The sequence below is a fragment of the Erithacus rubecula genome (assembly GCF_903797595.1).
Source record: "Erithacus rubecula genome assembly, chromosome: 20".
Lineage (NCBI taxonomy): Eukaryota > Metazoa > Chordata > Aves > Passeriformes > Muscicapidae > Erithacus > Erithacus rubecula.
In genome coordinates this window covers 6,481,002-6,497,179 of record NC_136672.1, presented here as the reverse complement: position 1 = coordinate 6,497,179, position 16,178 = coordinate 6,481,002, and the positions used below count along the sequence as shown (strand labels likewise).

The 16,178-nt window shown below is 39.6% G+C and overlaps 1 protein-coding gene across 2 annotated transcripts in view; it reads left to right on the top strand.

The window, feature by feature from the left end:
* CA10 (carbonic anhydrase 10) overlaps positions 1-9,114 on the top strand; it is a 165,996-nt gene extending 156,882 nt beyond the window's left edge. For both annotated transcript variants that reach the window (XM_079323761.1, XM_079323762.1), the window contains exons 8-10: positions 4,714-4,868; positions 7,076-7,250; positions 7,923-9,114. In XM_079323761.1, coding sequence (XP_079179887.1) covers positions 4,714-4,868; positions 7,076-7,250; positions 7,923-7,945 — 353 coding nt within the window. In that variant the 3' untranslated portion in view covers positions 7,946-9,114. The remainder of the gene's footprint in view (positions 1-4,713; positions 4,869-7,075; positions 7,251-7,922) is intronic.
* The last annotated feature ends 7,064 nt before the right edge of the window (positions 9,115-16,178 follow it).

Here is a 16,178-nt window from a genome sequence, read left to right as displayed (position 1 = left end):
TCCAACATTCCTATTCCAATTTTGCTGCATTCAACATTCCTATTCCAATGCTGCTGCATTTAACAGATATAAAAAGAGGTCATTAACATAGCTTTTATATTTGTTGTATTCACATTTGAAAAGCCTTTAACTGATGATCCTCAATAATTCTATGTTCATATATTGACCTTGTGGAAAACTGGAGCTTAATTAAGGTATTTTAGAGAAAATAATGGAAAATATGTATAAAAAATTAAACCTCTTCTCCTGAAGACCTCATTTCTTTGGTCAAATTGAAGTTTGTAACATCAACAATACCTGAATTTAACTTTCAAAAAGTACACAGCAAACTTGATAACACAAATAGTTCCTTGTCCTCTCCTGCACCACACACACCTTTCACCCCACTGATGTTCTTCTGATTTACCTGACAGTTTACAAATCTTTTACACCCTTGGTCCAAACAAGAGGCTTCTATGATAATAAAACTCAGTTCTCTACAATGCCTATGGAAAGGAAGGCAACAGAGGGTTCTCCTCAGAATGTTTTTTCCAAATTGTTATATCAGCATCAAATGTTATCTTCTCTGTGTGGAAGGAGCAGTTCAGTCCCATTTTTAAACTGCTTGTCCTGATTCCTTGCAGAAACATTGCAAGGTTGTTCTGCAAGAGCTTCCTGCCTGCCAGTGCTGCTGCACATCCTGGGAGCAGGGAATTATTGTTATGGCTCTCTGTGATATTTCCAACTCTTTCCCCACCAATTTCATATTCCCAGCTTCTTTCTGGGAACCAGCCAGATGTTCTCCTATGGATCCACACCCTCCCAATACCAAATATTTCATTTGTATGCTACATTTACAGTAGGAACTCCTCTCTGGAGCTGTCAGCATGTCACAACTTCCCATTGCTTGTTTTGCTTCCTTACAAGGGAAACACAATTCCAATCACACCTAATTTGAGTTTACTAAATGAAATTTTGCATGAAGATGAATACACTAAGCACAAGCTGGAAGAGCAGTGAGTAACAGAATTGCTTTAATTTTTAACCACTGTTTTTGCTAAGTTTATTCACTTAAAATTAAACCCCTGGTAGACACAATGCACATAATATTCCACAGGGCATTGGGTTACTTACTGTAGTAACAAGTATTGACTGGGAATTTTTAGTGTAAATTGGGAACATGAAAGTGTTATTGAAAGTAATTTTGCAGTTGTCTTGCATGATGGATTATAGCATCATTGCTGAAAACTAATCTTACCTCTAACACTGCCAGGATTTCTAGTGTGCCTTCAGCAGCTGGAGTTTTTCAGCTTCTGCTTTAGGGCTCCACTCCTGAAGTCAGAACTCAGCACAGTGCTGACAAAATGCCCAGACCTCATGTGCTGGAGAGGAGAGAATGATAAATGGAGCACTGCTTCAGAGTCAGGACAGTTCATAACATAAATAAAAGGTTTTGTTGTTGTTGTTTTTTTAAAGAACAGGAAGAAAATTAAGTGCTGTCTCTCCTGCTGCATGAAATTTCCACAGGCAAAGAGAATAAAAAGGGAAATTTTTACTCTTAGATATTAATGGCTACAGTGAAGTCAAGTGGACCCCAAGGAATTTTTAAGGAGATTTTAAAGGCTTGTTTTATTCTGTTATCACAGCCCAAAGAATCTACTGTGAGCAAGCTGAAACAAGTTTTTTTTCAAGCAGGCTTTAGTCAGAAGCTGTGTGGATATCTCAAAAGAAAACTGCATTATCATTCCTTGTTTAATGTGCCATTTGAGGGGATAAGGTAGTTTTCTTTCAAAACACTTATGCTACATGAGCTTTCACCCAGTGTTTGATTAACATCAGGGAAAAAAGTAACTTTTTAGATACACAGAATTTCACATAAAAATTTGGTCTTGTTATTGTCTGGTAAACAGAGAAACTTAGGATCTCTACATTCCTTACCCTGTAAATCTAGATCCTTTTCTGGATTATTATGATACGAGCTTTAAAATCAAATGTACCTTCTTCCATTCAATAAACAATATATTCCCTATAAAAAGCATTATTATAAAGATAACAAACACAGATTTTGTGTGAAAGCCAACCCCACACATCTATCACAAACCTAGGGATAAAAGGATTTCCATCATTTCTTAGGTAAATTATCAGAGTCAAGGCCATTATGTAAATGAATGTGAAATCTAATGAAATCTAATTTGTAGAGAGAATTCCTGGGTTTGGAATTACCCTAAGGCACCAGCAGATCAGGAGAAACAGACTGTGGGCTGCAGATAGGAGTGATGCTGAGGATCCAGGAAAGGCTGCATGGGCTTATGAAGGGAAGTTTGTCACTGGCAAGAGATCATAAATGGTGGTTTTGAGCATTTTGAATGCATTTGCAGTAAATATAAGCAAGACTTTGAAGTGCTGCAGTCAGGTATTAATACCAAGCCACCAGGTCTGCTTCAGCTCCAGAGCCAGAATCCCTTACTGAGATGTGGGGAAAGGGCAGACCATGGGAAAAATGTTGGTAACCAAATCTTTATTGTGTAGTCTTCTGCCTTGGAGCCATGGGATTTAACTCATATACAGGCATTAATAGCTGCTACATTTTCGTGGACAAACTCATGTAATTCACCTCTATCTTCCACTTTTCCTGAAATGATATTTTCCTCCAGTTTCTCACATCAATATCCCTCATCTGTATTAATCTTCATTTAGTTTTCCATCTCCTAGTAAACATTTCAGGGCAGATTCACCTGGTTGAAATTATTTCAGCCCAGCTGAAGCCAAAATGGCTGTGAGAAAGCAGAGCTGGTCCTTAGGGATCTCTCCTGCCTGACTCTGTGCCACTTGGTATTAAACACTCCACTGTCCATGACTCATAAATAATGAACAGGATGTTCATGTGGGAAAGGGAAAAGTGTGTGATGATTCATTGAAAACAGGCACTGGCATGAAAAAAAATCCCATCAGTTCTCTTGTGATGCAATTCTAGCAGAATTATCAGTGCAAAATAATGTTTTTAATGACTAGGACACAGGTATACTCAGTCATCTGTACCTGATAAATATAACTGCATTCTGACTGTGTTCCCATGCTTCTCTCTGGAAGATTTGGGTTTAGAAAGAGGCTGCCATGGGCCAGTGAAGCCGGGGGGTGTTAAAAGAGGTGACAGCCACCTCCCAGACACTGGTGACACTTTCCCTTCCCAGCCATCAGCAGGGCAGTGACCCTGGCTCAGGCTGCAGGGACAGGGCAGAGATTGTTCTGGCAAACATGAGAGGACCTGACACGATTTTATTTTGTAAAATAACAAACACATTTCAAATATGAAATAAGAGTAAGGCCCTGGTCAATGAGGCAGAAACATTACACTCTCACCTTGGCACTTTAACTGCCAATATTGTTGCCCCAAAATCCTGTACCATGTTGACTCTGCTGTGTTAAAATAAAAAACAAGGTCACATTTGCTCTACCTGTGTTCTTTGATTTTCTATTGCCCAAGACAATAGTCTGCAGCCTTTCTTTTTTATTCCATTAGATTGTACAAGACAAGTATTTAGCTCATCCAAGTTATTTCCTTCAGCTACAATATGTTAAATTCAAGTTAAATAAAACCTTTCTCTTTTAGCTCTTACACACTTCCTTGATCATTTGGATTTCTCTGCCAATCAAGGCCAGTTCAGGTTGAGCATTGAAAGAGGGAACACCTCAGTGTGCACTTTTCCTTGCCTGCATTTTAATGTTCCCTCTGCAAATGAACCAAATTGGAGACACCACACACCAGTGAAAGGTTCAAAGAGATCTCTCCATGTTACAAATCCCAACCACCCCAGCTTGCTCTGAGACACACACCAGCAGCAGTGTATCAGTAATAACAAATGTTTATCCCTGGGTGGATGAACTCCTACAGCCTAAGACTTGGCAGGAAAATCTGAGTTTCAGCTTTGACAGCACTGCCAAAAGTACTGCAGGGCCAGCATTACCCAAGAGAAACAGTGCAGGTAGTACAGAAAACACTGAGGAACTCTGATGAATTTTGAAATATATAACCATTTCTCATTATATTTTGGTACATATCCACAGAATAAATTCTGTTGCAGAGCAATGCACCTCATTAACTCCCAGGGAGCCTTAAAATAAAGGCAGGGACTCGGGTAGTGTTTCCCAGCAAATTTTTCACCTACAGTTTGTCTTTCTGGGGGAGCTGGCACTGCACCCTCTGTGCACTGAGGGGCCAGCAGGGAGCAGCTTTATTATCATGCATTAACTGCACCTTCCTCTCCTGCCAGGGCAATTAAGTTTTAACTCTCTTGGCCTTCCTGAGGCTTTGTTGAGCAAAAATTGTTAGTCACCCCCTAAAAAAGGAAAGTTGGCATTCTCCATTATGCATCTCAATCAGTAACTGCAACTTCAGGAAGTTTTTGACTGCAGTCCCCAGATGTGATCCAGAGCTGTGCTGTGAGTGCCTGGGCTCAGCTCTCAGGGTGAGCAGGAATCTCAGTGCACTCCACCCAGCAGGGTCAGGGCTGTTACCTGTGCTGCTTTTCTTCTCTAAACTGCTGGAGCATCCAGAAATGTGCATCTGTTAAACTTCTTTGGTAAAACTGAACATCCTGTCATCACCTTCTGGAATTAGGAGACATGAAAAGGGTGGTGGGGTTTGTTTGTTTGTTTGTTTGTTTGTTTGTTTGTTTGTTTGTTTGTTTTGTGGTGCTGCTGTTTTACCTGTGTTGTTTTTCCTCTCTTCTCCAGATGATGCATACTTACTACAGGGGCTTAATATTGAGGAACTTTATCCAGAGACATCTAGTTTCATTACATATGATGGGTCAATGACAATTCCACCCTGCTATGAAACAGCAAGCTGGATAATAATGAACAAACCTGTCTACATAACAAGGATGCAGGTAAAGCAATTTATAAATTAATCTAGGGTAGGTACAAAACATTATTTTAAACATAATATTTATAGCTTTACATTAACTTCAACCCTTGTGCTGTAGGGTTGCCTGCATGCAATTTATACAGTTTGCAGAAGCACTGAAGAGGTTTTTTGTCAAAATAAAATTATTAACTGTTTAGAGCTCCATCAATATCTACACACACGAACTTTGAGGGGGGCCCTGCTTTCAGTGGGTTTGAACTAAATGGTTTCCAGCAGTGTCTTCTCAAATGCATCATTCTGTGATGCTGGGAAAAGTTACCTGAGGACTCTAAAACAGGCACAAACATAACTGAAGTTATTAAGGATAACAGAAGCATTCCTGGGTCTGAATAAACACATGTTTATAGCACATTAATGTGACAGAGATACAGTGTCTGGAGCCTTCTGGAAATAAAATCAGCCAATGATTTCTGGTATAGAATAAAATTACAGGATACACCCCACAGACACCTTTGGAAAAATCAGATTTTTTTATTGAAGCCCCTATTAGAGAGAATCAGGAGAAATAATGCAAGAGAAACCACCATTTCATATCCAAAAGGAAGCTGTTGAGGAAACACACCAGTGGAAAAATCTCAGAAACTACATTTCTGTACAACTTGCTTACCATCCAGTGCCTGGCATCAAAAACCAGAAAATTTAACAGCAATTGCCCTCTTCTCCAGTGTTTCCATCAGTGAGTTGCCTACAGAGCTGTGAGCTGAACTAAAACTCATCTCTTGCACACTGGAACCCCAAGGAATACTTGAACCACCATCTGCCTGCCCCAAGCAGGCAGGAGAAGAAATATGGCCTGAGAAATGAAATGAGGAACAGGCAAACAACCCTAAATATCACTTTGGGATTTAAACTCATATCAACATTGTAAATAGGATGACTTTTAAAAGGCTGAGATGTTTTATTTTTGTGATATTCCTTCTGTCCAGTTTAGGCTGGAGGCAGAGAAAGCATTTTGTCTCTTTTCTAAGTGGGTGATTTGGGAGAAGGACACAGCTGAGCACAGGCAAAAATGCTCAATATTGTGAACTTTTCAAACACAAGACCTGAATATTTTCCTACAAGCAGCATTTTTAGGTCCAACATTAATATGCAAAATAAGAATTAGAATACTTCTAGTCTGTGCTGCTACCTGTGGGTTATAACCTCATGACACTTGCTCCTTGTCATGCTTTAGTGCTTAATAATTCATTAATACTTAGTTATATCCTCCATTATTAATGCTGCAAATGGATTTTGTGGAATACTTACTAATTATGTTGTATAAAAGCAATGCCCAGCTCAAGCTTTCCCTGGAAGCAGATAAAAATCCAGCTATGGATTTCCCCATTAAATGCCATAAAAAACCCTCTTAAATTGTACACTGATGTAGAAGATATTTTTGTTTTATATCTTTAAACCAAAATATTGAGGATTTCTGGTTTGTAATTTGAAACATTTTTTTTTCCCTCTCTGATTTTGGTTGACTTGAATCAGTTCAGAGTTGCACTAACATAACAGCCATTTCTGCCAAGCAGTGCTGGATGCACAGGATGATTCAGTGTTTCCCTCTGTGCTGTGAAACCATCTCAGAAGAAAGCTGGAGTGTGCTGTAGGAACACTCAGTCACAGCACAGACAGTATCATGACAGACCTGTCAGCCAAAAAAAGCCTCTCACTTTTTAACATCATTAATTTCACGACTTCAGCAGCATCACTGTCACTTTTCCTTCCCATCCAGCCTGCCCCTACCTGGTTCTTGAATAACACCAGCCAAAGCTGTGGCTTCTCAGCTGAGAGCTGCACTGATAGCTACAAAACTCAGGAAATTAGCTCTTGTCATTCATCAGGATCATTTGCTCTGTGCCAGCTGCTGCCATCCAGCACTGTGGATTCCATTCCTTTCTGGCTCACCCAAGGACACTTCACTTCTGTGTTCATTTGTTCCCCACAAAACTAACCAGTGTACTGGTTACTCCCATTTAAAATGGGGCTCACAAACAGAGCAGCACACAAGGAAAGGTTTTAAGTTAACTCTGGCTACAAACTGCCAGAGTTAACTTAAATTCTGACATTCTGTTTCACTGAAATTCTGTTTTACTTCCATTTATTAACTAATCCATTTAATAATGTTGTATGTTGTTTACTTGCAGCAAAGACCAGTACTAAAAACCCCTTATTTTGTCTTTATAGATGCATTCTTTACGACTGCTAAGCCAGAATCAGCCATCACAGATATTTTTGAGCATGAGTGACAATTTCAGACCAGTCCAGCCTCTCAACAATCGATGTATCCGAACCAATATCAACTTTAGTTTACAGGGAAAAGATTGTCCAAACAATAGAGCACAGAAACTACAGTATAGAGGTATGTTCCACCTCCAGAATAACCCTTCCTGTGCTTTCACTGAACTCCTTTCTTTGAGAAATCCAAGGGCATAACAAGGCAAACAACTAAAAACACATAAAACTCCAGATCTGGGGGAATAATTTTGTCAGTCAAATGCCACACATTTGAAATAAATGAGTAAATATGCAGGAAAAGCCTGACCAAAAATAGCATGGGACATCAAATGTGTTTTTTAGAAGTACACAGGATAGGTCCTTGGTTTTTCAGCCTCATTTTGAAGTCTTGTCACCTTACAAAGTGCATTTTGCTCTGGTTTACTCACCTACAAAGGGGAATGAGCTGGTCTTGGTGACAACAGATTTCAAACAAAACTAATAATTGATAAGATTAATTTCACTTTCAAGGTGCACCATCATAAGAAGCACCTGAATTGCTGGGTGTTGTGTCAGGCTTTGGATGTAAACCATGCAGCAGCTTAGTCACCTGCAGCTGGAGTCTTTCTCTTCTTTTTCTCTTTTATCATTCAGACTTAATTCTTTTCTAGAAAGAGAGGAAATTGAACCTCCTGGCTTTTTAAGATATTTTGTCTAAGTGCCTAATACAGTGTTAAATCACTTTGATTCAGTGTTAAATCAGTTTGATATGTGTAGTTTATTTAACCACAATTGCTTTTGTTTGTTTCTCTTCCAGTAAATGAATGGCTCCTCAAGTGAGGCAGAGCAGGCAGGACCCAAACCCTCAGTGGATGCTCCTTCTGGGAACTGACATCACCTACAATGCACCCACCTCCCTCTCTGGGCTCACCATGTGCTGTGGGGAAAGAGCTGCCATGCTGGAAAACTCCTCAAAATTCATTCATGTGATTGGTGGCCATTTCAAAACAAAACAAAACAAAACAAAGAAAAAGCATTGCAGTAAACGTGATTTTCCTGAACTAATTTAGAGTCACAAAGAAAGACTTTTCAGCCTTTGTACATATGAAATTCTTCCTCTTCTCCCCACCCTCTCCCTCAATTGAAAAAAAAAAAAAAAAAAAAAGAAAAAAGGTGGCTCAGTACAGCATCAAAGTGGAGTTGTGTTCTGTGTGCCAAGTAATCCTTGGAAAGCTTTCATTATTTCACAATCATTAATGGATACTGACAAGACAGAACAAGACTACTGTAAAGGAAACTTATTTCTAGGTTATGATCTTTCTGTTAATATAATTTAAAAAGGGACAGACTTTGAGAGATAAGCATTGTAAATATATCACTGCAGAATATAAAGGAAATTGAAATATTTCCCTCTGTCACATATCCGTAGTAGGATTTGGCAAAATCAGAATATATCCATTTTCTGTTTCTTGTTTTACAACAGATCATACGTTGTGTTGGTTACTATTAACAGCTCAATAAATGTCTTTAACAAATTAATTTAGTTAAATTGCTTTGATTTCTTTTCCTTTCTGAAATAACAAGCCTCTACTACTTGTGGATGCATTATTTGTGTTTTTCTCTTTTTTTCTTCTTTTTTTTTCTTTCTTTTCTTATGTCATTTCTTTGTTTGCAGCCCATTCAAGTGAGTTAATGACAATTGGGAATGCACTTAGAGGTGGTACAACTTTAACTCCACTTTATGGTCCATCATTAACAAGAACTGGGCTCAGAAGCAGAAAGCAGTTGAAACATGTCTCAGTTTTAAATTGTCATTTTCCTTGCTGAAGCCGTTATTGGAACAAACATTCAATCCTGTAAATTGGTGGTGAAAGGGATATTTTTTCTTTACAGATAAAGCAGGAGCTGACCAAGCAAAAGCAAATGCCTTTTTTTCTTATTTATAATGGTCATTCACTGTGTTTGGTTACTGTCAAGAACTCAATAAATGTGATTAACAAGTTCACACAGCTCATGTTTGACCTTCTTGAGTACTGAGGGATTTTTCAGGGCTCATGATCTCCCATCCCTAATGCTCCAAGTTCCTAGAAAGTAAAATGAAACCAGAAAATGCTCTGGCACCAAGGAATTGTTGACACCAAATGGAAGAACAGGCACTCCAAGAAGTGTGAGGGAACAGCCAGGGAGATTTAATGTGAGAAAAATTAGCCCAAAATTGCCAAGAGTTCAATTGCCCAGTGCAGGGTGCAGGGAAGGTGAGAAGGGCTGGCACAGGGGTGTCCTGTCTGCACTGGGTCAGGACTGCTGACCCTGCCTGGCATCTCTCAGTACATTGGAAATTACTTGATCCTCAAGGTGTTTAACTTCCAGATCCTGTTTGTGTATCTGTAAAACACTTAATCCTCAAGTTATTTCATTTGAAGCATTTCAAATTACTTCTAGCACAGTGAAAAATCCACAGGACAGCCACAGAAATGTCACACAGTGAGTATTACACTGTAGATTAATACTGTCAAATTCTGCTATTGAAAAAAACTAAATTTTCACCTAAAAAAGGTTTACCTAGCTAATAAAAACTGAAAAACAATGGAAATCACTTGCCTTCAATGTTTTTAAGTAATATATAACTTATAAACTTGTTTTTCCTACTTGTTTGGTGTCTTTTAAGCTTCACTTAGGGTGCAGAGGAAAGTTACTGGGAGGATAAAATCCACAATGCATCAATCTGTATTTTTGGACAAATATCCAGCAGTTGTTGGTCCAAGTTTTTCAGTGACAGAAGGTAAGGAAGATAAGCCAGTCCTCCATAATAAAACTTGTAATAGGTAATAAACCTATTTTCTATTTTAATGAAAGCTGATAGAAGGGATTTAAGGGGAGGGAGAGATGTGATAGAAGGGACTAGTCCTAGGAAGGAACATGCTGTGCTTTGAATTAACCCTGCAAATTGAGAAAGAGTGCAAAACTGGGACACCACAAACATATTTGTCAACATTTCCAACTCCATTTTGTGAGTTAAGATTTCATATCTTTTCATTAATTGCTTAGGTTTTTGTTTTAGTCATAGTATGCAGCAGAAATGGACCCAAATAACTGAATTAAGTGTTTTGCCTATTGCAGTTGTGCTCACATTCAGACATCCAGCCTCAGTTGCTCACATCAGGCTCAGACATTTCTGTGCTCCCTCCCTCAGTTCTTTTTCAGCAGGGAGAGGGAGAACTGTGCCCCAAAATGCACCCCAAAAAATCCCAGATACTTGGTTCCTAAACTCTAAACACTCTCAGTTTTTCAGGGTGATAAGCTATAACTGCTCCATGTTTGGATTTTTTTATTATTATTTTTTTATTCCCCAGATACAGTGGCTGACAAGGCATGGAGAGTTTGCTGTAAGAGTTGCTGATTTACTGGCAAATGGCTCAGCACAGTTCTCACCAGCACACTGTAAAATTATTCAAGGAGCTCGTTTGTATGGCAAAGAACAAGCACCATTTATAATATGAAATGTAATGCAGGCAAACATTTTCTGTTTCCTTCAGTGTCAGGCTTCTATTCTAATAACTAAAGATATGTCAAACACATAGTCAGAACAGAAAATGAAAAACAGGATAATAAATCTTCTAAGGACAGGAAAATAACACTTAGTTTTTGAATACAGGGAAAAAAATCCTTAGTAGTATTAGAAAAATAGCAAAACTATTGAAGCAGTATATGAATTTAGGCAGATGCTCCAACCCCATTAGGGGAAAAAGAGCTGGAGCCAAAAGTAAATCCAAAATTACAGCAGAAAATAGTGTAGTTGCCCCAGAAGGAAGGTGAAGGCTCTGAAATTCACCCTTGGGTGGGTATTCCCAGCACCTGACATTCCACTTTCTGGAGTTCAGGTATTTGCACCCAAGGCATATGTCCAAATTCAGCAGGAGCATGTTTGGACCTGGGCAGGGGAAGGTGATTGAGTCAGGGTCAGAATGTCCTTCCCAACTGCTCAAGGACCATTTTGGGTGTGACTCCTCAAGGATTCTGCAAAGAAATCACCAGAAATGCCTCGTGCTTGCTCCACTTGCTGTCCTGCTGTGCCACCTGAACTTCAGTGAGACTCCCTGGAAGTTTGTCCCTGCAAAGCTGCCCTGATGGACTCCTGGATAAATCCTGCCAGATTTAATGTGCTGGATGAGAAAAGAACCTCATATGGTAAAGAGATGGGAATATGTCAACATGATGAGGAAATATCATATTAATATTTAAATATGAAATGAAAATCTTATGAAGGAATGTTAAGACAACATAGAAAGTCATAAGAACAACAGAATAAGAACAATAAGAACATAATAAATCATAAGAACAGCAGAAAACAGGGTTTGGGAGAATCACAAGGGGAAAAGCTTGATCTTTTCCTCTGACCTGAATTTCTTCCTTAATGATGCAGCAATATGGCAGCAAGCTGATTTCAGCTTGCTGCCTCCTTTCAGACATAATTTAAATTTGACAGCACTAGGAGTAATAGTGACATTTTCAGACATTCATGCCAAAGTTTCACAACACTGGAGGCCTTGCTCATTAAACTTTTATTTATATCTGTGTTCCTGGAGCTGCAGAAAGGATACAAGAATGGAACTCCATTGATAAGAATTTCAGCCACCTGCTGCCCGTGTTCCTCCCACACAGCTGGGCAGCTGGGACACTTAAACTGAAACCAGATCACTGAGACTCTTCACTCCAAGCAGGGCCCTCTCCTGGAAGCATGTGAGCTATCAAAGGCAAGCATCACCTCCTGAGATCTTAAATCATGTAACCCAAACTACAGACCAACAGGATTTTGGCTTTTGAGAGTCTTGATGAATCCCTGCATAATTCCAAATACAAAGGATGAAGAGTTGTGCAGTAATTCCAGGTTTCAGCTTTCAGAAATTGACTGTTTCCATTCCTTATCTGTTGCTTGTCTTACAGAGAGAACTTTGTAGGAGACAAACTTTCCAGTCAGGATGGGAAATGTCAGAGGACGTGGTTGTTATCCCACGTAAGGTTTCTGTAGGGAGTCTAAACAATCTCAGCTGAAATGTCACAGCTCTGCCTTTTGCAAAGCTGATATAGCCAGTGAAATAAAACAAAACTAAAAGCAGACAAATAAAAATACTTAAGGAAGTGGAATTCACTAAATGTTCTAATAAACAGCTTATTTCTACTAAAGATCTACCATTCAATGCTGTCTGTTTTCACCAATGCAAAAGGATTTCAGTGCCTTGTGGGGCTTCACTGAGGATGCCCAGCCCTGGTTCTGGATTTCAGCTCAGAGTCCACCCACCTTCCTCCCTATGTCATTCTCATTCTGGCAGCTCAGACAGATCTTTAGTTTAATAACTAATTCAGATTCTCCTATTCCCAGACACTTCCCATGCACAGCAAAAGAATTCCCAGCAGGGCAGGGGTGTATTTTGCCACCAACCATTTGGAGCACCACTCTCTCAGTCTGTGAGCAGCAATTACTCCTATTAAAAAAATATAAATTAAAAATATATAAATTCTAAACTAGACAAATGAGTCTGGCTCACAAAGCAGTTGCAGCATTCCCTGGCTGCCATGCACATGCAAACAGCAAAAGGGCCAGCTGCCAGCTCAGTTCTCCAAGCAGGGATTGATTCCATCTTTTGGGAAGCTGCTGGCCCCTGTGCCAGTGTCACTCAGGGTGGCTGTGTCTGTGTCTGTGTGTGAGCTGCACCTCACACAGGGGTGGGAGGCTCTGCGCAGCCCAGGGAGGCTGAGTGCCAGCCCCAGCACACATCCCTGGGTCACTGCTGCATTCACCACCCTCCCAGCAGGACACCAAGGGACACAGCAGTGACCACAGCCACAGCTCTGCTGGGGAGAGTGCCAGACCACGTGGAAACCCCTCTGCTGCCCTGCCCCTGAGCTTGTTTCCATCACTGGAATTTCTGTAGCAGGCACAGCAGAGAGCAAAATGCACAGATGTTATCCCTGCTACCCCAATCCAACAGGAACTAGGGACAAGCTGTTGGAGTCAGTGAGTCAGGTGAAATCAGAGTGCAGGGATTGAATTGAAGCCTTTGGATGGATTGAAGTATGTTAAGCCACTCACATATAAGGTAGAGATGCAAGTTTAAGTTTTAGGATAAGTTAGTGAGTCAGTAAGTTTTAGAATGAGCTCTGGTGCTTTTAGTGAGTGGAAGGTTTCAGATGCCAGAGTAGCAGTGTGAGTTCTAGTGAAGGCTGAAAAACATACCAGTGTTTTCAGTGGAGGCTCCAGGAACAGTTTTAAACATAATAAAGCTGTAGTAAGAATATTGATTACATTTTTCAGATAGAACAAGATAGACCATATGCATGGTTTATACATAACCTGGTGTGCTAAGAAACTACAATTCTAATAGATTAAAGAGTGGTGGTCCAAGTTTGTGTCTTAGCTTGTTGGGAAGATTCTATATAAGAGCAGCACTGGGAGGGCTGCTGCTTTTGGTGCTGCTTTTTGCCATTGCTTTTCTATTTTGCTTTGCTTTGCTTTGCTTTGCTTTGCTTTGCTCACCACCTGAGAAGAAGGCAGGAGCTGCCACAGCAGCATCAGCCCCACTGGGACCTCTGGGAGCAAATTCTTCTTCTGTCTGAGGCTTTATACCAGAACTCAGCATGGACTTTGATATCTGTGACTGAGCTTTTTGGGACTGATCTGCTTCTGCAATAAATAACTTTTAGCAACCATTAGCTGCTTGCTCATTTAAGATAACCCAATAAAGCTGGTGCCCAGAGCACTGGAGGTCAAGCCTCACAAGGAGCCACCAGCCTGGCCTTCCCTGCCTTTGTGACAGTGTCACACTCGTGTGACAGCTCTGGTTTCCAGCACAGAAGAGTTTCCAGAATCCAGCACTCCATTCTGACAGTTGTCATTCCCAAGCAACCATGGAAACAGAAGAAATCCAGGGCCAGGTTCAAGTTTAGAGGAACTGCAAGCAGCAATAACTGAACTGTGCATGCTCTGTTTATAATTCCTTTGTGTTTCTGATTTGGGAAGGACTGTGATCCTGCTACCCACATGAAATGGATGAGGAAGGAAACATCCCAAAGGAGTGAGGTTGGATATACTGTAACAGCTTGCTTCTTTATGATGTTTGTTGGAGTGGTTACTCTGAATTTTTTGATGTTTTATTATCACTTTGATGTTAAAACCTGAGAATAATAGTATCAAATTTTTTTTTCCTGTATTTTTTCTTTATTTGCAGTTTTATGATAAATTTTCACAAATTAATGAGAAATTTGCTTGCTTGGGACAATTAGCAGAACAGATCCTATACAAATGATATTAAGATTCCTTACATAAAGGATTCTTCAGTTACACTGCCAAGCAATGAGGGAGCAAATCTGAGATCACCTTCATGTTTCTCAGACAAAAACACTGAAAGAGACAAACACAGAAAAAGAAACTTCTCCAAACTTTACTGCCTTAAAAATATATTTTAACAGAATTTACCTGTAGTTGATTTACAAAACAGAGCCCAGGCATAACATTCTGTGCAAGCAGTACCATAAATACTGTGAAATGACTAACAAGAGACACACAGCAATGCAATCTGGTTGCTTTTATAGTGTAGGATCTGTCACTGTGAATCAGGAGGTGCTGTGAAAGGGCAGTAAAGTCTAATGAGTGATTGTGACAGGCTGGAGCCTGGCAAGGTGAGCAAAGCCCTTTGTGTCTCAGGAGTGGGCATCTTATCATGATGGGTGGAAGAGAGGAGGAAAAAAATAATCAGACAAGACTGACTTCAAGATGTTTCTCTTAATGAAAGTTTTCATGTCAACAGTCATTGCAATGCTAATGTCAACACTTCTTTGGGAGTAATAACCTTATAACATTCATTAGGGATGTCATAAGCATCCCACAACATACGGTGTCTCAAATCCAATTACTTTTCTATTCAAACCATGACCTTGAATGGGTTTTAAAACAAGAAAGAAGACAGAAAAAAAAAAGCCCCTATTGCTTATTTGATGGCTCAGTGGCATAGTACTGAAATTTAGAATTATGTCAAGTTGTCTTTCTGTTTGTTCTGCTTTCCAGTTTTGCACCTAATCTAAAAAAAGTGATGGAATCTTACTTTAGAAAAGCAAGAAGTGGCAACATCTACTTCCTGAGGCTGCACATTAAAAGCACTGTGTACACAGAAAAGGGAATTCTGAAATACTTGAAGCAGCCTTTGACTGGGTTTGAAGTGTCTCTAATTCTGAGGGCTGACATTGGAGTGCCTGTATCCTGCATGGCCTGGAGCTGAAATCCCTCTCTCTGCTGTGATAACCTCCCAGCCCAGATGCACAAGAGCCTCTCATCAACCAGCATTTCCTCACTGCAGCTGCTGCCTTGGGTCATCTCTGGACATCAGTCTTTCCAGCTCAACCCATGGAAAGAAAAAAAACAGAAATGTTAGAAGGGTTCCTAACACAATGATTTAGGCTCTGGGTAATTGAAGAAATTAAAAGTCTATTCATCTAAAATTTACCTTTTGAAAGCATCAATTTTGCACCAAGATTATTTGGCAACATTTTTGTTAGATAGAGTTTTTCTTCTGCAACCATCTTTCCCTACATGATTTTAACAAAAGCCCCCAAGGATATTTTGATTATGTGAAAATCTAAAAATCTGATTCATTCTATCTCAAGCATGTTATCCCTCCAGAAAATAAGTTCTTTATATTTATAAATGATATCTTACTGGAATTTCTCCTCTTGTTACAATGGGGATAGCACTGTGCTGCTACAAAAGTAATACTGGTTATAGAAAACTTACAATTCCTTGCCATGTCTTAGCAAATTCTTCCTAAATCAGATTATATTGTTACAGTATAAACACTCATGCCTTTAATGGTGCAATTAAATCTACAGCAATTACAGCAGATAGCTCCCATACTTCTTCATTGAGCTTTGCTGAAATATCCAAAATCATTCTTGCAGTTTAATGCATTTAAATATATAATTATGTTTAGCATATGTCCATTTATTATGCACAGTCATTGGAAATCAAGTTCACTTTGAATATATTTTGTAATTGCTACTTAGAAACACTGGCAGACAAAAT